The sequence below is a fragment of the Drosophila serrata genome, unplaced genomic scaffold (assembly GCF_035046125.1).
Source record: "Drosophila serrata isolate PLE 108 unplaced genomic scaffold, ASM3504612v1 contig_249, whole genome shotgun sequence".
Classification (NCBI taxonomy): Eukaryota; Metazoa; Arthropoda; class Insecta; order Diptera; family Drosophilidae; genus Drosophila; species Drosophila serrata.
Genome location: NW_028257147.1, coordinates 3180300 through 3202553, shown reverse-complemented (window position 1 = coordinate 3202553; position 22254 = coordinate 3180300). Strand labels below are relative to the sequence as shown.

Sequence of the window (22254 nt, the reverse complement as noted above, 5' to 3'; positions counted from 1 at the left end):
TGACTTTAATCAAATTCTTCAAAAAGGTATAAAAACAGAGCATTTTTATTTTAAATCAAAGTTTTTCGGATATCATAATTAAGCCAAAACTGCATTAATTTTAATTCGGAAAGCTTTTCTGTGCTAGTTTTCATTGCACTATCAAATCTACATACTGCGTTTGTTGATGCCCTGGTCAGTTTTTGACTAAAATCGTAAAAACCTGCAAAAAGGTATAAAAACAGACAATTTTGTCCGAAAATCATAGTTTTAAAATCTCATAAATAAGCCAAAAAATGATTAATTTTAATTCGGATAGCTGTTTTATGCTGATTTTTAATAGATTAACAAATCTGCATACTCAGTTTACAAATTCAAAAAATTCAATTTGTTGTCAAATTTTGGCAATTTTAATGATGTAACCCCTTATAAAATTTTCAATTTTTGAAAAAAATCTAAAAATTTATTTTTCGACCGGACATGGCTAGAACGACTGGGCTGTTGATGCTGATCAAGAATATATATGGTTTATAGGGTCGGAAATGACTCCTTCATTACATTTCAAGCTTCTGACTTTAATCAAATTCTCCAAAAACGTATAAAAACAGAGCATTTTTTTTTTAAATCAAAGTTTTTCGGATATCATAATTAAGCCAAAACTGCATTAATTTTAATTCGGAAAGCTTTTCTGTGCTAGTTTTCATTGCACTTTCAAATCTGCATACTGCGTTTGTTGATGCCCTGGTCAGTTTTTGACTAAAATCGTAAAAACCTGCAAAAAGGTATAAAAACAGACAATTTTGTCCGAAAATCATAGTTTTAAAATCTCATAAATAAGCCAAAAAATGATTAATTTTAATTCGGATAGCTGTTTTATGCTGATTTTTAATAGATTAACAAATCTGCATACTCAGTTTACAAATTCAAAAAATTCAATTTGTTGTCAAATTTTGGCAATTTTAATGATGTAACCCCTTATAAAATTTTCAATTTTTGAAAAAAATCAAAAAATTTATTTTTCGACCGGACATGGCTAGAACGACTGGGCTGTTGATGCTGATCAAGAATATATATGGTTTATAGGGTCGGAAATGACTCCTTCATTACATTTCAAGCTTCTGACTTTAATCAAATTCTTCAAAAAGGTATAAAAACAGAGCATTTTTTTTTTAAATCAAAGTTTTTCGGATATCATAATTAAGCCAAAACTGCATTAATTTTAATTCGGAAAGCTTTTCTGTGCTAGTTTTCATTGCACTATCAAATCTACATACTGCGTTTGTTGATGCCCTGGTCAGTTTTTGACTAAAATCGTAAAAACCTGCAAAAAGGTATAAAAACAGACAATTTTGTCCGAAAATCATAGTTTTAAAATCTCATAACTAAGCCAAAAAATGATTAATTTTAATTCGGATAGCTGTTTTATGCTGATTTTTAATAGATTAACAAATCTGCATACTTAGTTTACAAATTCAAAAAATTCAATTTGTTGTCAAATTTTGGCAATTTTAATGATGTAACCCCTTATAAAATTTTCAATTTTTGAAAAAAATCTAAAAATTTATTTTTCGCCCGGACATGGCTAGAACGACTGGGCTGTTGATGCTGATCAAGAGTATAAATGGTTTATAGGGTCGGAAATGACTCCTTCATTACATTTCAAGCTTCTGACTTAAATCAAATTCTCCAAAAACGTATAAAAACAGAGCATTTTTTTTTTAAATCAAAGTTTTTCGGATATCATAATTAAGCCAAAACTGCATTAATTTTAATTCGGAAAGCTTTTCTGTGCTAGTTTTCATTGCACTTTCAAATCTGCATACTGCGTTTGTTGATGCTCTGGTCAGTTTTTGACTAAAATCGTAAAAACCTGCAAAAAGGTATAAAAACAGACAATTTTGTCCGAAAATCATAGTTTTAAAATCTCATAACTAAGCCAAAAAATGATTAATTTTAATTCGGATAGCTGTTTTATGCTGATTTTTAATAGATTAACAAATCTGCATACTCAGTTTACAAATTCAAAAAATTCAATTTGTTGAAAAAAATCTAAAAATTTATTTTTCGACCGGACATGGCTAGAACGACTGGGCTGTTGATGCTGATCAAGAATATATATGGTTTATAGGGTCGGAAATGACTCCTTCATTACATTTCAAGCTTCTGACTTTAATCAAATTCTTCAAAAAGGTATAAAAACAGAGCATTTTTTTTTTAAATCAAAGTTTTTCGGATATCATAATTAAGCCAAACTGCATTAATTTTAATTCGGAAAGCTTTTCTGTGCTAGTTTTCATAGCACTTTCAAATCTGCATACTGCGTTTGTTGATGCCCTGGTCAGTTTTTGACTAAAATCGTAAAAACCTGCAAAAAGGTATAAAAACAGACAATTTTGTCCGAAAATCATAGTTTTAAAATCTCATAACTAAGCCAAAAAATGATTAATTTTAATTCGGAAAGCTGTTTTATGCTGATTTTTAATAGATTAACAAATCTGCATACTCAGTTTTCAAATTCAAAAAATTCAATTTGTTGTCAAATTTTGGCAATTTTAATGATGTAACCCCTTATAAAATTTTCAATTTTTGAAAAAATCAAAAAATTTATTTTCGACCGAACATGGCTAGAACGACTGGGCTGTTGATGCTGATCAAGAATATATATGGTTTATAGGGTCGGAAATGACTCCTTCATTACATTTCAAGCTTCTGACTTTAATCAAATTCTTCAAAAAGGTATAAAAACAGAGCATTTTTATTTTAAATCAAAATTTTTCGCATATCATATTCAAGCCAAAACTGCATTAATTTTAATTCGGAAAGCTTTTCTGTGCTAGTTTTCATTGCACTTTCAAATCTGCATACTGCGTTTGTTGATGCTCTGGTCAGTTTTTGACTAAAATCGTAAAAACCTGCAAAAAGGTATAAAAACAGACAATTTTGTCCGAAAATCATAGTTTTAAAATCTCATAACTAAGCCAAAAAATGATTCATTTTAATTCGGAAAGCTGTTTTATGCTGATTTTTAATAGATTAACAAATCTGCATACTCAGTTTTCAAATTCAAAAAATTCAATTTGTTGTCAAATTTTGGCAATTTTAATGATGTAACCCCTTATAAAATTTTCAATTTTTGAAAAAATCAAAAAATTTATTTTCGACCGAACATGGCTAGAACGACTGGGCTGTTGATGCTGATCAAGAATATATATGGTTTATAGGGTCGGAAATGACTCCTTCATTACATTTCAAGCTTCTGACTTTAATCAAATTCTTCAAAAAGGTATAAAAACAGAGTATTTTTTTTTTAAATCAAAGTTTTTCGGATATCATAATTAAGCCAAAACTGCATTAATTTTAATTCGGAAAGCTTTTCTGTGCTAGTTTTCATTGCACTATCAAATCTGCATACTGCGTTTGTTGATGCTCTGGTCAGTTTTTGACTAAAATCATAAAAACCTGCAAAAAGGTATAAAAACAGACAATTTTGTCCGAAAATCATAGTTTTAAAATCTCATAACTAAGCCAAAAAATGATTCATTTTAATTCGGAAAGCTGTTTTATGCTGATTTTTAATAGATTAACAAATCTGCATACTCAGTTTTCAAATTCAAAAAATTCAATTTGTTGTCAAATTTTGGCAATTTTAATGATGTAACCCCTTATAAACTTTTCAATTTTTGAAAAAATCAAAAAATTTATTTTCGACCGAACATGGCTAGAACGACTGGGCTGTTGATGCTGATCAAGAATATATATGGTTTATAGGGTCGGAAATGACTCCTTCATTACATTTCAAGCTTCTGACTTTAATCAAATTCTTCAAAAAGGTATAAAAACAGAGCATTTTTATTTTAAATCAAAATTTTTCGCATATCATAATCAAGCCAAAACTGCATTAATTTTAATTCGGAAAGCTTTTCTGTGCTAGTTTTCATTGCACTATCAAATCTACATACTGCGTTTGTTGATGCCCTGGTCAGTTTTTGACTAAAATCGTAAAAACCTGCAAAAAGGTATAAAAACAGACAATTTTGTCCGAAAATCATAGTTTTAAAATCTCATAACTAAGCCAAAAAATGATTAATTTTAATTCGGATAGCTGTTTTATGCTGATTTTTAATAGATTAACAAATCTGCATACTCAGTTTTCAAATTCAAAAAATTCAATTTGTTGTCAAATTTTGGCAATTTTAATGATGTAACCCCTTATAAACTTTTCAATTTTTGAAAAAATCAAAAAATTTATTTTCGACCGAACATGGCTAGAACGACTGGGCTGTTGATGCTGATCAAGAATATATATGGTTTATAGGGTCGGAAATGACTCCTTCATTACATTTCAAGCTTCTGACTTTAATCAAATTCTTCAAAAAGGTATAAAAACAGAGCATTTTTATTTTAAATCAAAATTTTTCGCATATCATAATCAAGCCAAAACTGCATTAATTTTAATTCGGAAAGCTTTTCTGTGCTAGTTTTCATTGCACTATCAAATCTACATACTGCGTTTGTTGATGCCCTGGTCAGTTTTTGACTAAAATCGTAAAAACCTGCAAAAAGGTATAAAAACAGACAATTTTGTCCGAAAATCATAGTTTTAAAATCTCATAACTAAGCCAAAAAATGATTAATTTTAATTCGGAAAGCTGTTTTATGCTGATTTTTAATAGATTAACAAATCTGCATACTCAGTTTTCAAATTCAAAAAATTCAATTTGTTGTCAAATTTTGGCAATTTTAATGATGTAACCCCTTATAAAATTTTCAATTTTTGAAAAAATCAAAAAATTTATTTTCGACCGAACATGGCTAGAACGACTGGGCTGTTGATGCTGATCAAGAATATATATGGTTTATAGGGTCGGAAATGACTCCTTCATTACATTTCAAGCTTCTGACTTTAATCAAATTCTTCAAAAAGGTATAAAAACAGAGTATTTTTTTTTTAAATCAAAGTTTTTCGGATATCATAATTAAGCCAAAACTGCATTAATTTTAATTCGGAAAGCTTTTCTGTGCTAGTTTTCATTGCACTATCAAATCTGCATACTGCGTTTGTTGATGCTCTGGTCAGTTTTTGACTAAAATCATAAAAACCTGCAAAAAGGTATAAAAACAGACAATTTTGTCCGAAAATCATAGTTTTAAAATCTCATAACTAAGCCAAAAAATGATTCATTTTAATTCGGAAAGCTGTTTTATGCTGATTTTTAATAGATTAACAAATCTGCATACTCAGTTTTCAAATTCAAAAAATTCAATTTGTTGTCAAATTTTGGCAATTTTAATGATGTAACCCCTTATAAACTTTTCAATTTTTGAAAAAATCAAAAAATTTATTTTCGACCGAACATGGCTAGAACGACTGGGCTGTTGATGCTGATCAAGAATATATATGGTTTATAGGGTCGGAAATGACTCCTTCATTACATTTCAAGCTTCTGACTTTAATCAAATTCTTCAAAAAGGTATAAAAACAGAGCATTTTTATTTTAAATCAAAATTTTTCGCATATCATAATCAAGCCAAAACTGCATTAATTTTAATTCGGAAAGCTTTTCTGTGCTAGTTTTCATTGCACTATCAAATCTACATACTGCGTTTGTTGATGCCCTGGTCAGTTTTTGACTAAAATCGTAAAAACCTGCAAAAAGGTATAAAAACAGACAATTTTGTCCGAAAATCATAGTTTTAAAATCTCATAACTAAGCCAAAAAATGATTAATTTTAATTCGGATAGCTGTTTTATGCTGATTTTTAATAGATTAACAAATCTGCATACTCAGTTTACAAATTCAAAAAATTCAATTTGTTGTCAAATTTTGGCAATTTTAATGATGTAACCCCTTATAAAATTTTCAATTTTTGAAAAAAATCAAAAAATTTATTTTTCGACCGGACATGGCTAGAACGACTGGGCTGTTGATGCTGATCAAGAATATATATGGTTTATAGGGTCGGAAATGACTCCTTCATTACATTTCAAGCTTCTGACTTTAATCAAATTCTTCAAAAAGGTATAAAAACAGAGCATTTTTTTTTTAAATCAAAGTTTTTCGGATATCATAATTAAGCCAAACTGCATTAATTTTAATTCGGAAAGCTTTTCTGTGCTAGTTTTCATTGCACTTTCAAATCTGCATACTGAGTTTGTTGATGCTCTGGTCAGTTTTTGACTAAAATCGTAAAAACCTGCAAAAAGGTATAAAAACAGACAATTTTGTCCGAAAATCATAGTTTTAAAATCTCATAACTAAGCCAAAAAATGATTAATTTTAATTCGGAAAGCTGTTTTATGCTGATTTTTAATAGATTAACAAATCTGCATACTCAGTTTTCAAATTCAAAAAATTCAATTTGTTGTCAAATTTTGGCAATTTTAATGATGTAACTTATAAAATTTTCAATTTTTGAAAAAATCAAAAAATTTATTTTCGACCGAACATGGCTAGAACGACTGGGCTGTTGATGCTGATCAAGAATATATATGGTTTATAGGGTCGGAAATGACTCCTTCATTACATTTCAAGCTTCTGACTTTAATCAAATTCTTCAAAAAGGTATAAAAACAGAGCATTTTTTTTTTAAATCAAAGTTTTTCGGATATCATAATTAAGCCAAAACTGCATTAATTTTAATTCGGAAAGCTTTTCTGTGCTAGTTTTCATTGCACTATCAAATCTGCATACTGCGTTTGTTGATGCTCTGGTCAGTTTTTGACTGAAATCGTAAAAACCTGCAAAAAGGTATAAAAACAGACAATTTTGTCCGAAAATCATAGTTTTAAAATCTCATAACTAAGCCAAAAAATGATTAATTTTAATTCGGAAAGCTGTTTTATGCTGATTTTTAATAGATTAACAAATCTGCATACTCAGTTTTCAAATTCAAAAAATTCAATTTGTTGTCAAATTTTGGCAATTTTAATGATGTAACCCCTTATAAAATTTTCAATTTTTGAAAAAAATCAAAAAAATTATTTTTCGACCGGACATGGCTAGAACGACTGGGCTGTTGATGCTGATCAAGAATATATATGGTTTATAGGGTCGGAAATGACTCCCTCATTACATTTCAAGCTTCTGACTTAAATCAAATTCTTCAAAAAGGTATAAAAACAGAGCATTTTTTTTTTAATAAAAATTTTTCGGATATCATAATCAAGCCAAAACTGCATTAATTTTAATTCGGAAAGCTTTTCTGTGCTAGTTTTCATTGCACTATCAAATCTACATACTGCGTTTGTTGATGCCCTGGTCAGTTTTTGACTAAAATCGTAAAAACCTGCAAAAAGGTATAAAAACAGACAATTTTGTCCGAAAATCATAGTTTTAAAATCTCATAACTAAGCCAAAAAATGATTCATTTTAATTCGGAAAGCTGTTTTATGCTGATTTTTAATAGATTAACAAATCTGCATACTCAGTTTTCAAATTCAAAAAATTCAATTTGTTGAAAAATTTTGGCAATTTTAATGTTGTAACCCCTTATAAAATTTTCAATTTTTGAAAAAAATCAAAAAAATTATTTTTCGACCGGACATGGCTAGAACGACTGGGCTGTTGATGCTGATCAAGAATATATATGGTTTATAGGGTCAGAAATGACTCCTTCATTACATTTCAAGCTTCTGACTTAAATCAAATTCTTTATAGGGTCGGAAATGACTCCCTCATTACATTTCAAGCTTCTGACTTAAATCAAATTCTTCAAAAAGGTATAAAAACAGAGCATTTTTTTTTAAATAAAAATTTTTCGGATATCATAATCAAGCCAAAACTGCATTAATTTTAATTCGGAAAGCTTTTCTGTGCTAGTTTTCATTGCACTATCAAATCTACATACTGCGTTTGTTGATGCCCTGGTCAGTTTTTGACTAAAATCGTAAAAACCTGCAAAAAGGTATAAAAACAGACAATTTTGTCCGAAAATCATAGTTTTAAAATCTCATAACTAAGCCAAAAAATGATTAATTTTAATTCGGATAGCTGTTTTATGCTGATTTTTAATAGATTAACAAATCTGCATACTCAGTTTACAAATTCAAAAAATTCAATTTGTTGTCAAATTTTGGCAATTTTAATGATGTAACCCCTTATAAAATTTTCAATTTTTGAAAAAAATCTAAAAATTTATTTTTCGACCGGACATGGCTAGAACGACTGGGCTGTTGATGCTGATCAAGAATATATATGGTTTATAGGGTCGGAAATGACTCCTTCATTACATTTCAAGCTTCTGACTTTAATCAAATTCTTCAAAAAGGTATAAAAACAGAGCATTTTTTTTTTAAATCAAAGTTTTTCGGATATCATAATTAAGCCAAACTGCATTAATTTTAATTCGGAAAGCTTTTCTGTGCTAGTTTTCATTGCACTTTCAAATCTGCATACTGAGTTTGTTGATGCTCTGGTCAGTTTTTGACTAAAATCGTAAAAACCTGCAAAAAGGTATAAAAACAGACAATTTTGTCCGAAAATCATAGTTTTAAAATCTCATAACTAAGCCAAAAAATGATTCATTTTAATTCGGAAAGCTGTTTTATGCTGATTTTTAATAGATTAACAAATCTGCATACTCAGTTTTCAAATTCAAAAAATTCAATTTGTTGTCAAATTTTGGCAATTTTAATGATGTAACCCCTTATAAAATTTTCCATTTTTGAAAAAAATCAAAAAAATTATTTTTCGACCGGACATGGCTAGAACGACTGGGCTGTTGATGCTGATCAAGAATATATATGGTCGGAAATGACTCCCTCATTACATTTCAAGCTTCTGACTTAAATCAAATTCTTCAAAAAGGTATAAAAACAGAGCATTTTTTTTTAAATAAAAATTTTTCGGATATCATAATCAAGCCAAAACTGCATTAATTTTAATTCGGAAAGCTTTTCTGTGCTAGTTTTCATTGCACTATCAAATCTACATACTGCGTTTGTTGATGCCCTGGTCAGTTTTTGACTAAAATCGTAAAAACCTGCAAAAAGGTATAAAAACAGACAATTTTGTCCGAAAATCATAGTTTTAAAATCTCATAACTAAGCCAAAAAATGATTAATTTTAATTCGGATAGCTGTTTTATGCTGATTTTTAATAGATTAACAAATCTGCATACTCAGTTTACAAATTCAAAAAATTCAATTTGTTGTCAAATTTTGGCAATTTTAATGATGTAACCCCTTATAAAATTTTCAATTTTTGAAAAAAATCTAAAAATTTATTTTTCGACCGGACATGGCTAGAACGACTGGGCTGTTGATGCTGATCAAGAATATATATGGTTTATAGGGTCGGAAATGACTCCTTCATTACATTTCAAGCTTCTGACTTTAATCAAATTCTTCAAAAAGGTATAAAAACAGAGCATTTTTTTTTTAAATCAAAGTTTTTCGGATATCATAATTAAGCCAAACTGCATTAATTTTAATTCGGAAAGCTTTTCTGTGCTAGTTTTCATTGCACTTTCAAATCTGCATACTGAGTTTGTTGATGCTCTGGTCAGTTTTTGACTAAAATCGTAAAAACCTGCAAAAAGGTATAAAAACAGACAATTTTGTCCGAAAATCATAGTTTTAAAATCTCATAACTAAGCCAGAAAATGATTAATTTTAATTCGGATAGCTGTTTTATGCTGATTTTTAATAGATTAACAAATCTGCATACTCAGTTTACAAATTCAAAAAATTCAATTTGTTGTCAAATTTTGGCAATTTTAATTATGTAACCCCTTATAAAATTTTCAATTTTTGAAAAAAATCAAAAAAATTATTTTTCGACCGGACATGGCTAGAACGACTGGGCTGTTGATGCTGATCAAGAATATATATGGTTTATAGGGTCGGAAATGACTCCTTCATTACATTTCAAGCTTCTGACTTTAATCAAATTCTTCAAAAAGGTATAAAAACAGAGCATTTTTTTTTTAAATCAAAGTTTTTCGGATATCATAATTAAGCCAAAACTGCATTAATTTTAATTCGGAAAGCTTTTCTGTGCTAGTTTTCATTGCACTATCAAATCTACATACTGCGTTTGTTGATGCCCTGGTCAGTTTTTGACTAAAATCGTAAAAACCTGCAAAAAGGTATAAAAACAGACAATTTTGTCCGAAAATCATAGTTTTAAAATCTCATAACTAAGCCAAAAAATGATTAATTTTAATTCGGATAGCTGTTTTATGCTGATTTTTAATAGATTAACAAATCTGCATACTCAGTTTACAAATTCAAAAAATTCAATTTGTTGTCAAATTTTGGCAATTTTAATGATGTAACCCCTTATAAAATTTTCAATTTTTGAAAAAAATCTAAAAATTTATTTTTCGACCGGACATGGCTAGAACGACTGGGCTGTTGATGCTGATCAAGAATATATATGGTTTATAGGGTCGGAAATGACTCCTTCATTACATTTCAAGCTTCTGACTTTAATCAAATTCTTCAAAAAGGTATAAAAACAGAGCATTTTTTTTTTAAATCAAAGTTTTTCGGATATCATAATTAAGCCAAACTGCATTAATTTTAATTCGGAAAGCTTTTCTGTGCTAGTTTTCATTGCACTTTCAAATCTGCATACTGAGTTTGTTGATGCTCTGGTCAGTTTTTGACTAAAATCGTAAAAACCTGCAAAAAGGTATAAAAACAGACAATTTTGTCCGAAAATCATAGTTTTAAAATCTCATAACTAAGCCAGAAAATGATTAATTTTAATTCGGATAGCTGTTTTATGCTGATTTTTAATAGATTAACAAATCTGCATACTCAGTTTACAAATTCAAAAAATTCAATTTGTTGTCAAATTTTGGCAATTTTAATGATGTAACCCCTTATAAAATTTTCAATTTTTGAAAAAAATCAAAAAAATTATTTTTCGACCGGACATGGCTAGAACGACTGGGCTGTTGATGCTGATCAAGAATATATATGGTTTATAGGGTCGGAAATGACTCCTTCATTACATTTCAAGCTTCTGACTTTAATCAAATTCTTCAAAAAGGTATAAAAACAGAGCATTTTTTTTTTAAATCAAAGTTTTTCGGATATCATAATTAAGCCAAACTGCATTAATTTTAATTCGGAAAGCTTTTCTGTGCTAGTTTTCATTGCACTTTCAAATCTGCATACTGAGTTTGTTGATGCTCTGGTCAGTTTTTGACTAAAATCGTAAAAACCTGCAAAAAGGTATAAAAACAGACAATTTTGTCCGAAAATCATAGTTTTAAAATCTCATAACTAAGCCAAAAAATGATTAATTTTAATTCGGATAGCTGTTTTATGCTGATTTTTAATAGATTAACAAATCTGCATACTCAGTTTACAAATTCAAAAAATTCAATTTGTTGTCAAATTTTGGCAATTTTAATGAAATTAAAAAAAAATTATATAAAATTTTCAATTTTTGAAAAAAATCAAAAAATTTATTTTTCGACCGGACATGGCTAGCACGACTGGGCTGTTGATGCTGATCAAGAATATATATGGTTTATAGGGTCGGAAATGACTCCTTCATTACATTTCAAGCTTCTGACTTAAATCAAATTCTTCAAAAAGGTATAAAAACAGAGCATTTTTTTTTTAAATAAAAATTTTTCGGATATCATAATCAAGCCAAAACTGCAATAATTTTAATTCGGAAAGCTTTTCTGTGCTAGTTTTCATTGCACTATCAAATCTACATACTGCGTTTGTTGATGCCCTGGTCAGTTTTTGACTAAAATCGTAAAAACCTGCAAAAAGGTATAAAAACAGACAATTTTGTCCGAAAATCATAGTTTTAAAATCTCATAACTAAGCCAAAAAATGATTAATTTTAATTCGGATAGCTGTTTTATGCTGATTTTTAATAGATTAACAAATCTGCATACTCAGTTTACAAATTCAAAAAATTCAATTTGTTGTCAAATTTTGGCAATTTTAATGATGTAACCCCTTATAAAATTTTCAATTTTTGAAAAAAATCAAAACACTTATTTTTCGACCGAACATGGCTAGAACGACTGGGCTGTTGATGCTGATCAAGAATATATATGGTTTATAGGGTCGGAAATGACTCCTTCATTACATTTCAAGCTTCTGACTTTAATCAAATTCTTCAAAAAGGTATAAAAACAGAGCATTTTTTTTTTAAATCAAAGTTTTTCGGATATCATAATTAAGCCAAAACTGCATTAATTTTAATTCGGAAAGCTTTTCTGTGCTAGTTTTCATTGCACTATCAAATCTACATACTGCGTTTGTTGATGCCCTGTTCAGTTTTTGACTAAAATCGTAAAAACCTGCAAAAAGGTATAAAAACAGACAATTTTGTCCGAAAATCATAGTTTTAAAATCTCATAACTAAGCCAAAAAATGATTAATTTTAATTCGGATAGCTGTTTTATGCTGATTTTTAATAGATTAACAAATCTGCATACTCAGTTTACAAATTCAAAAAATTCAATTTGTTGTCAAATTTTGGCAATTTTAATGATGTAACCCCTTATAAAATTTTCAATTTTTGAAAAAAATCTAAAAATTTATTTTTCGACCGGACATGGCTAGAACGACTGGGCTGTTGATGCTGATCAAGAATATATATGGTTTATAGGGTCGGAAATGACTCCTTCATTACATTTCAAGCTTCTGACTTTAATCAAATTCTTCAAAAAGGTATAAAAACAGAGCATTTTTATTTTAAATCAAAATTTTTCGCATATCATAATCAAGCCAAAACTGCATTAATTTTAATTCGGAAAGCTTTTCTGTGCTAGTTTTCATTGCACTATCAAATCTACATACTGCGTTTGTTGATGCCCTGGTCAGTTTTTGACTAAAATCGTAAAAACCTGCAAAAAGGTATAAAAACAGACAATTTTGTCCGAAAATCATAGTTTTAAAATCTCATAACTAAGCCAAAAAATGATTAATTTTAATTCGGATAGCTGTTTTATGCTGATTTTTAATAGATTAACAAATCTGCATACTCAGTTTACAAATTCAAAAAATTCAATTTGTTGTCAAATTTTGGCAATTTTAATGATGTAACCCCTTATAAAATTTTCAATTTTTGAAAAAAATCTAAAAATTTATTTTTCGACCGGACATGGCTAGAACGACTGGGCTGTTGATGCTGATCAAGAATATATATGGTTTATAGGGTCGGAAATGACTCCTTCATTACATTTCAAGCTTCTGACTTTAATCAAATTCTTCAAAAAGGTATAAAAACAGAGCATTTTTATTTTAAATCAAAATTTTTCGCATATCATAATCAAGCCAAAACTGCATTAATTTTAATTCGGAAAGCTTTTCTGTGCTAGTTTTCATTGCACTATCAAATCTACATACTGCGTTTGTTGATGCCCTGGTCAGTTTTTGACTAAAATCGTAAAAACCTGCAAAAAGGTATAAAAACAGACAATTTTGTCCGAAAATCATAGTTTTAAAATCTCATAACTAAGCCAAAAAATGATTAATTTTAATTCGGATAGCTGTTTTATGCTGATTTTTAATAGATTAACAAATCTGAATACTCAGTTTTCAAATTCAAAAAAGTCAATTTGTTGTCAAATTTTGGCAATTTTAATGAAATTAAAAAAAAAATTATATAAAATTTTCAATTTTTGAAAAAAATCAAAAAATTTATTTTTCGACCGGACATGGCTAGCACGACTGGGCTGTTGATGCTGATCAAGAATATATATGGTTTATAGGGTCGGAAATGACTCCTTCATTACATTTCAAGCTTCTGACTTAAATCAAATTCTTCAAAAAAGTATAAAAACAGAGCATTTTTTTTTTTTAAATCAAAGTTTTTCGGATATCATAATTAAGCCAAAACTGCATTAATTTTAATTCGGAAAGCTTTTCTGTGCTAGTTTTCATTGCACTATCAAATCTACATACTGCGTTTGTTGATGCCCTGGTCAGTTTTTGACTAAAATCGTAAAAACCTGCAAAAAGGTATAAAAACAGACAATTTTGTCCGAAAATCATAGTTTTAAAATCTCATAACTAAGCCAAAAAATGATTAATTTTAATTCGGATAGCTGTTTTATGCTGATTTTTAATAGATTAACAAATCTGAATACTCAGTTTTCAAATTCAAAAAAGTCAATTTGTTGTCAAATTTTGGCAATTTTAATGAAATTAAAAAAAAAATTATATAAAATTTTCAATTTTTGAAAAAAATCAAAAAATTTATTTTTCGACCGGACATGGCTAGCACGACTGGGCTGTTGATGCTGATCAAGAATATATATGGTTTATAGGGTCGGAAATGACTCCTTCATTACATTTCAAGCTTCTGACTTAAATCAAATTCTTCAAAAAGGTATAAAAACAGAGCATTTTTTTTTAAATAAAAATTTTTCGGATATCATAATCAAGCCAAAACTGCATTAATTTTAATTCGGAAAGCTTTTCTGTGCTAGTTTTCATTGCACTATCAAATCTACATACTGCGTTTGTTGATGCCCTGGTCAGTTTTTGACTAAAATCGTAAAAACCTGCAAAAAGGTATAAAAACAGACAATTTTGTCCGAAAATCATAGTTTTAAAATCTCATAACTAAGCCAAAAAATGATTAATTTTAATTCGGATAGCTGTTTTATGCTGATTTTTAATAGATTAACAAATCTGCATACTCAGTTTACAAATTCAAAAAATTCAATTTGTTGTCAAATTTTGGCAATTTTAATGATGTAACCCCTTATAAAATTTTCAATTTTTTAAAAAAATCAAAAAATTTATTTTTCGACCGGACATGGCTAGAACGACTGGGCTGTTGATGCTGATCAAGAATATATATGGTTTATAGGGTCGGAAATGACTCCTTCATTACATTTCAAGCTTCTGACTTAAATCAAATTCTTCAAAAAAGTATAAAAACAGAGCATTTTTTTTTTAAATCAAAGTTTTTCGGATATCATAATTAAGCCAAAACTGCATTAATTTTAATTCGGAAAGCTTTTCTGTGCTAGTTTTCATTGCACTATCAAATCTACATACTGCGTTTGTTGATGCCCTGGTCAGTTTTTGACTAAAATCGTAAAAACCTGCAAAAAGGTATAAAAACAGACAATTTTGTCCGAAAATCATAGTTTTAAAATCTCATAACTAAGCCAAAAAATGATTAATTTTAATTCGGATAGCTGTTTTATGCTGATTTTTAATAGATTAACAAATCTGAATACTCAGTTTTCAAATTCAAAAAATTCAATTTGTTGTCAAATTTTGGCAATTTTAATGATGTAACCCCTTATAAAATTTTCAATTTTTGAAAAAAATCAAAAAATTTATTTTTCGACCGGACATGGCTAGAACGACTGGGCTGTTGATGCTGATCAAGAATATATATGGTTTGTAGGGTCGGAAATGACTCCTTCATTACATTTCAAGCTTCTGACTTAAATCAAATTTTTCAAAAAGGTATAAAAACAGAGCATTTTTTTTTTTAATAAAAATTTTTCGGATATCATAATCAAGCCAAAACTGCATTAATTTTAATTCGGAAAGCTTTTCTGTGCTAGTTTTCATTGCACTATCAAATCTACATACTGCGTTTGTTGATGCCCTGGTCAGTTTTTGACTAAAATCGTAAAAACCTGCAAAAAGGTATAAAAACAGACAATTTTGTACGAAAATCATAGTTTTAAAATCTCATAACTAAGCCAAAAAATGATTAATTTTAATTCGGATAGCTGTTTTATGCTGATTTTTAATAGATTAACAAATCTGAATACTCAGTTTTCAAATTCAAAAAATTCAATTTGTTGTCAAATTTTGGCAATTTTAATGATGTAACCCCTTATAAAATTTTCAATTTTTGAAAAAAATCAAAAAATTTATTTTTCGACCGGACATGGCTAGAACGACTGGGCTGTTGATGCTGATCAAGAATATATATGGTTTGTAGGGTCGGAAATGACTCCTTCATTACATTTCAAGCTTCTGACTTAAATCAAATTCTTCAAAAAGGTATAAAAACAGAGCATTTTTTTTTTAAATAAAAATTTTTCGGATATCATAATTAAGCCAAAACTGCATTAATTTTAATTCGGAAAGCTTTTCTGTGCTAGTTTTCATTGCACTATCAAATCTACATACTGCGTTTGTTGATGCCCTGGTCAGTTTTTGACTAAAATCGTAAAAACCTGCAAAAAGGTATAAAAACAGACAATTTTGTCCGAAAATCATAGTTTTAAAATCTCATAACTAAGCCAAAAAAAGATTAATTTTAATTCGGATAGCTGTTTTATGCTGATTTTTAATAGATTAACAAATCTGAATACTTAGTTTTCAAATTCAAAAAATTCAATTTGTTGTCAAATTTTGGCAATTTTATAAAAATATAAAATTATAAAATTTTCAATTTTTGAAAAAAATCTAAAAATTTATTTTTCGACCGGACATGGCTAGAACGACTGGGCTGTTGATGCTGATCAAGAATATATATGGTTTGTAGGGTCGGAAATGACTCCTTCATTACATTTCAAGCTTCTGACTTAAATCAAATTTTTCAAAAAGGTATAAAAACAGAGCATTTTTTTTTTTAAATAAAAATTTTTCGGATATCATAATCAAGCCAAAACTGCATTAATTTTAATTCGGAAAGTTTTTCTGTGCTAGTTTTCATTGCACTATCAAATCTACATACTGCGTTTGTTGATGCCCTGGTCAGTTTTTGACTAAAATCGTAAAAACCTGCAAAAAGGTATAAAAACAGACAATTTTGTCCGAAAATCATAGTTTTAAAATCTCATAACTAAGCCAAAAAATGATTAATTTTAATTCGGATAGCTGTTTTATGCTGATTTTTAATAGATTAACAAATCTGCATACTCAGTTTACAAATTCAAAAAAGTCAATTTGTTGTCAAATTTTGGCAATTTTAATGAAATTAAAAAAAAAATTATATAAAATTTTCAATTTTTGAAAAAAATCAAAAAATTAATTTTTCGACCGGACATGGCTAGCACGACTGGGCTGTTGATGCTGATCAAGAATATATATGGTTTATAGGGTCGGAAATGACTCCTTCATTACATTTCAAGCTTCTGACTTAAATCAAATTCTTCAAAAAAGTATAAAAACAGAGCATTTTTTTTTTAAATCAAAGTTTTTCGGATATCATAATTAAGCCAAAACTGCATTAATTTTAATTCGGAAAGCTTTTCTGTGCTAGTTTTCATTGCACTATCAAATCTACATACTGCGTTTGTTGATGCCCTGGTCAGTTTTTGACTAAAATCGTAAAAACCTGCAAAAAGGTATAAAAACAGACAATTTTGTACGAAAATCATAGTTTTAAAATCTCATAACTAAGCCAAAAAATGATTAATTTTAATTCGGATAGCTGTTTTATGCTGATTTTTAATAGATTAACAAATCTGAATACTCAGTTTTCAAATTCAAAAAATTCAATCTGTTGTCAAATTTTGGCAATTTTAATGATGTAACCCCTTATAAAATTTTCAATTTTTGAAAAAAATCAAAAAATTTATTTTTCGACCGAACATGGCTAGAACGACTGGGCTGTTGATGCTGATCAAGAATATATATGGTTTATAGGGTCGGAAATGACTCCTTCATTACATTTCTAGCTTCTGACTTTAATCAAATTCTTCAAAAAGGTATAAAAACAGAGCATTTTTTTTTTAAATAAAAATTTTTCGCATATCATAATCAAGCCAAAACTGCATTAATTTTAATTCGGAAAGCTTTTCTGTGCTAGTTTTCATTGCACTATCAAATCTACATACTGCGTTTGTTGATGCCCTGGTCAGTTTTTGACTAAAATCGTAAAAACCTGCAAAAAGGTATAAAAACAGACAATTTTGTCCGAAAATCATAGTTTTAAAATCTCAAAACTAAGCCAAAAACGTATTTATACTAATTCGGAAACCTTTCCTAGGCTAAATACTATTAAGTTTATAAATCTGCGTACTCAATTTGAAATAGATATGACTGCTTCACTTAGTTCTAAGCTGCTGACTTAAAATTTAAATACCATTCGTTGAGTCCATATTTATCTATATTTTTATATGCTAATTTGTTAATAAAAACTATCTTTAAGAGCTGAAAAGTATCTGTAAACTTATCAGAATGAAGTAAGTATCTTTAACTAAAGAATTAAAGCGTGTGACAACTAAATGCTGAAAGGAAAACCAACACCAGAGAGTCTCTTAAGCAAACCAAAAGTAGTTTAAGCCAGTGAACAGTAACCCAAAAGTATCTCGAGCTGCAGGAAATCATCTTTTGCCACTTGGCTCCCCCAAATACAACTTAAAGCTAACAAAAAGTATCTTGTGCCAGCGAAAGTTTGTCAAAAAAAAGAAAAAAAAAAAAAATGGGACGCGTTTTGGTAAGTACTTTGTTGGGAAGTGAAATATGTTTTCCAAATGCACGGGATAAATGGCAGCTAAGAAGGGAATCCTTTTAATTTGTCTATTCATAGATTGCACTCTTCTTTGGGTTCGTATCCCTAACATATTTCCGCCCATTTAAGCGCAAACCCTTTGCTAACCGGATTATTATGTGCAATGCAAAGTGCTCGACGGTTCATCAAGGAGGCCATCAACAAATTAGCCGACTCGAAGAAGGCTCAAATAAAAATGTGCTTAGCTGTCGTAAATTCTGTGGGACACAAAGGCTAATCGCAGGGCTAATCAGGCGCAGCCATCAAACCATCAGCCATCAAAGGAGCTCTCCGGTCCGAATCCTTTTGCCCAAGTGAAGGATTGCGTCTTTGCTACATCCCAAAAGTGGAGAACATTGAACGGTGTTCCGCGGAATGGAGCCAAACTGCGTGCCAGGACATCATTATGCTAAAATATTGCTCGGCGGTACTTAATCAACACAAAGGCTGCGAAGGAGGCCCGCCACGCCCCGCTGTCGATTTAATTGCCCCACAGACACTTCAATGTCAGCATAAATTAAATTTTGATTCCGCCGCTCCGGCAACTGCGGCGGCCCTAATGAAATTCCGCACGCCAAATTGCACAGCCCCTCTCCGAAATGGGGGCTTGGTCTGACGGTAGGGCATCCACATGGCATCCACATCTCCTCCATCCAGTTCAGGAGCTGCCAGCCACCCCTTCGAAATGATGATGATGAGCTCATGATGTGGCCGCCGCAATTGAGTTGGAGGCCTAAGTTAGTCGCTGCTCAGCCATTGTCGCATCAATTAATTTCAGCACGAGCCACGGCCTAGGACGACCGCCAACAACCGCCGGCCAGTAGCCACCCTCCCTGAACTCAGCCCCCCAACTGTTCTTATCGGACAGCTCATCACCATCATCCTGCGACCCCTACTTACACAGAGCGAAAAGTTAGAGAAGATATTTGATGCATTTAAATGAAAATAATACAAATATGTAGTATACTTTCTTATATCAATGTAATACCATTATTGGCACTGCTTTTTACAATACATTTAAAGAAAACCACCACCTATTAACTATTTAATTAATGTTTCAAAACTAGTTCAACCTTCTTATAAACTTAAAATATATTTATTTATATTCTCAAAATTCTTAACGTTGTTTTCAGTGCACATTTTCCATTCTCAGCCCCCACAACAACAGTTTGCAATTGTATATGCGGTGGCGATGTGAAAGTGGTGATGGAGGGGATGGTTTAGAGGCGGATCCGGAGGTGGAGGCGTGGCACATAATGAGCTTAGCTCTGACCAAAACCTAAGGTGGCCAAGTCAGAGTCCATTATGGCCGAGTGCCTGGCCCGCATCTTGCGGATGTCCAAGGGGCGGAAGGGAGGGTGACACGGAAGGGATTTTAAAGTCGACTGATTATGGGCGAGTCAAGCTGAGGTGAGGAGACCTTGGAACTAAAACTGATTAGGGACACGTGTCGGGGACATCGAAGTGGCTATCGGGCTGCTTTGTTAACCAACACTTAATCAGGACTGGGTTATTTAAGAGCTAGAGATGGTAATAGCGATACTTAGACAGACCCTCGACTACTTAATAAAGAAAACAGGTAACACTAATTTGCAACACTTTTGGAAAGTCAAAATATAACTGTTAGGAAGCAATACAAATGAATTGTTTTACTAATTGATTTTAGGATTAGATGGGAGATCTTGTAACTAATGTTATATTTAATTTTTTAATAGTAATTGCCCTAATTACACCTCTTAATCCGCAGTGTTGCCAACAGTGTTGATTCGACTTCTGCAACACTAGAGTGCCATCTAGTTTCAATGACGGAACTGACAGCGATGGCAACTCCTGTCAGAAAGCCTGACGAAGCACAAATCACAAATCACAAACTTTGCGAGCAATCGGAACGAGTGAGCGAAAAACTGAAAGAAAAAAATATATATAGACGAAACAGGACAAGAGCAGCTCTTCCATAATGGCAGCAAATGAGTTGGACAAACCGAAAAAGCTGGATGACAAGCAGTAAGTAGGAAACACTCATCACGAAGTCGCCCATCAAAATCCTCATCCTTCCGCAAAACCCGCAGCAATCAGTTCATCTGTCCCATTGTCTACAAAAATGAGATGCCCGAGCTGGGGCTGGATTGCAAATTCCTGCCCTGCGGCAAGGATATTCTGGATTACACGCTGGAGCCCGTCTCCTTCCCGATGCAGGAGTCGCAGTACGATCATCAGTTTAGGGGGCTGCATCTGCTCTTTGATATTGATTTGGTGAATCAATCGGCTTACGACAAGCCGCAGCAGCAGCGCCACAATACCCGCAAGGAGGCGCAGAAAATAGATCCCCGTGATGCAGCCTTGCTGGGGGATATAGAAGCTCTGCATTATGGCGATGCCAGGCAGCGGCCAAGTCGCGTCCAAGAGTGCGCCCAAATGTTTGCCAAGGAGCGGGTAAATGTGCCGCGTCCTCGCATTGGAGCCTTTCGTACTCCGGCTGCTGCTGAGACCCCAGTACAATTGCAGGCCGTTAGCCTGGAGCAGCAGAAGGAGTTGATTACTCAGACCTTCGAGGAGGCCAAGAAGCCTCTCGGCCGGCATCCCATCAAGCCAAGGAGCAACGCCAGGCCGGTGTCCATTTTACCCATTTTTCCTGACACCGATCTCCAGAATTATAGTTTCCTGCAAATGCAGTTCGATAATGCGCCCACTGAAAATTCCAAGAGTTTGATGAAGGACTGTGGCAACTATTTCGTCAACTTCAATGTTAAAGAGGAGCTTTCCGTCACCGGGGAACAAATCTACTTGTCGGAGCAGCGCTACAAGGAGGATAAAACCACTGAGAAAGCCGACAAGGGCGATCGAATTATTCTCATACAAAAACCCGATGGCGTCTACTATGTCAGCGTTGAGAAATACATCAAATTGCGACGCGAGCGACCACGTCCACAGGCCATGGTCAACAAGTGTCTGCTGGTAAGACTACCAAAACTAATAAATTTATTCCAATAAATTCACCAAAACAATTCTATACTTTCACAGCAGGTCAAGCGAGTGGAAAAGAAAGCCAAATAAACAGGAATTGATTTTCAGGCTCACAAACAAAATCGAGGCGGAATCCAGGTATCCATGAGATCATATTATTGAAATTCTGTACGGGGTCAGGAATTGCCAAACGATAAAATAAAGCTCAAACACAAACAATATGAAATTCTGCTGAATTTCAAGATTTTTTTTCACAGGAACAGCTTAAACCTACTGCAAAAATATTTAAACAAGGATTTAGTGAGAAGTGGAAGTGATTTACAATTATAAAAACAATTTAAAACAAAGCTAATTAGTTAAAAATGATATATTATATAATTATATACTTGAAATTTAATATTTTGTTATATATTTAAAGTCCTTCATTAGACTCAATAAAATTCGAATTAAAACTTAAATTACACTGCGTTAATTTTTTAATTATGGAAATGCATTTTTATTAGACTGTCAAGGGAAAAGGAACAGGACATGATAGCAGGACATCCGTTGCCAGGCAACAGGCTCATCCTAAACAAGTGACATCTTGCATCACAGCACCTCTTGGACTTCGTCAAGATGCCACACAACACCCTTAGTGATGCAGCATCTTCTTGGCAATCCTGGAGAGAGCCACCATGACGATTCTAAAGTACAAATACATATTGGACTATACTATATATTTGCCCTGGCTGTCTGTCTCTGTATAAAAATCTATGTGAGAAATAGACAATTTTTATGACGTTTTCTCCCAGCAACCAATTTTATTTTTTTCTTTTTTTTTTGTATTTTGTACGATGGAGCTGCCTGCTGCCACTGTGGTACACTGCGGAATCCTATTTCATTTGGCCAGACGCTTGGAATTTGTTGTGGC

General features: G+C 31.3%; 2 protein-coding genes across 4 annotated transcripts in view; one reads left to right on the top strand and one right to left on the bottom strand.

Annotated features, from left to right (window-relative positions):
- dpr3 (defective proboscis extension response 3) overlaps positions 1 to 22254 on the bottom strand; it is an 89036-nt gene that overhangs the window by 39841 nt on the left and 26941 nt on the right. The gene's annotated exons all lie outside the window — the stretch shown is intronic.
- Positions 20209 to 21802, top strand: LOC110182251 (RNA polymerase II-associated factor 1 homolog). The gene is made up of 3 exons (XM_020950270.2): positions 20209 to 20384; positions 20450 to 21335; positions 21402 to 21802. Exons 1-3 carry the CDS (start codon positions 20338 to 20340, stop codon positions 21432 to 21434), a joined length of 966 nt encoding a protein of 321 aa, XP_020805929.2. The 5' UTR covers positions 20209 to 20337; the 3' UTR covers positions 21435 to 21802.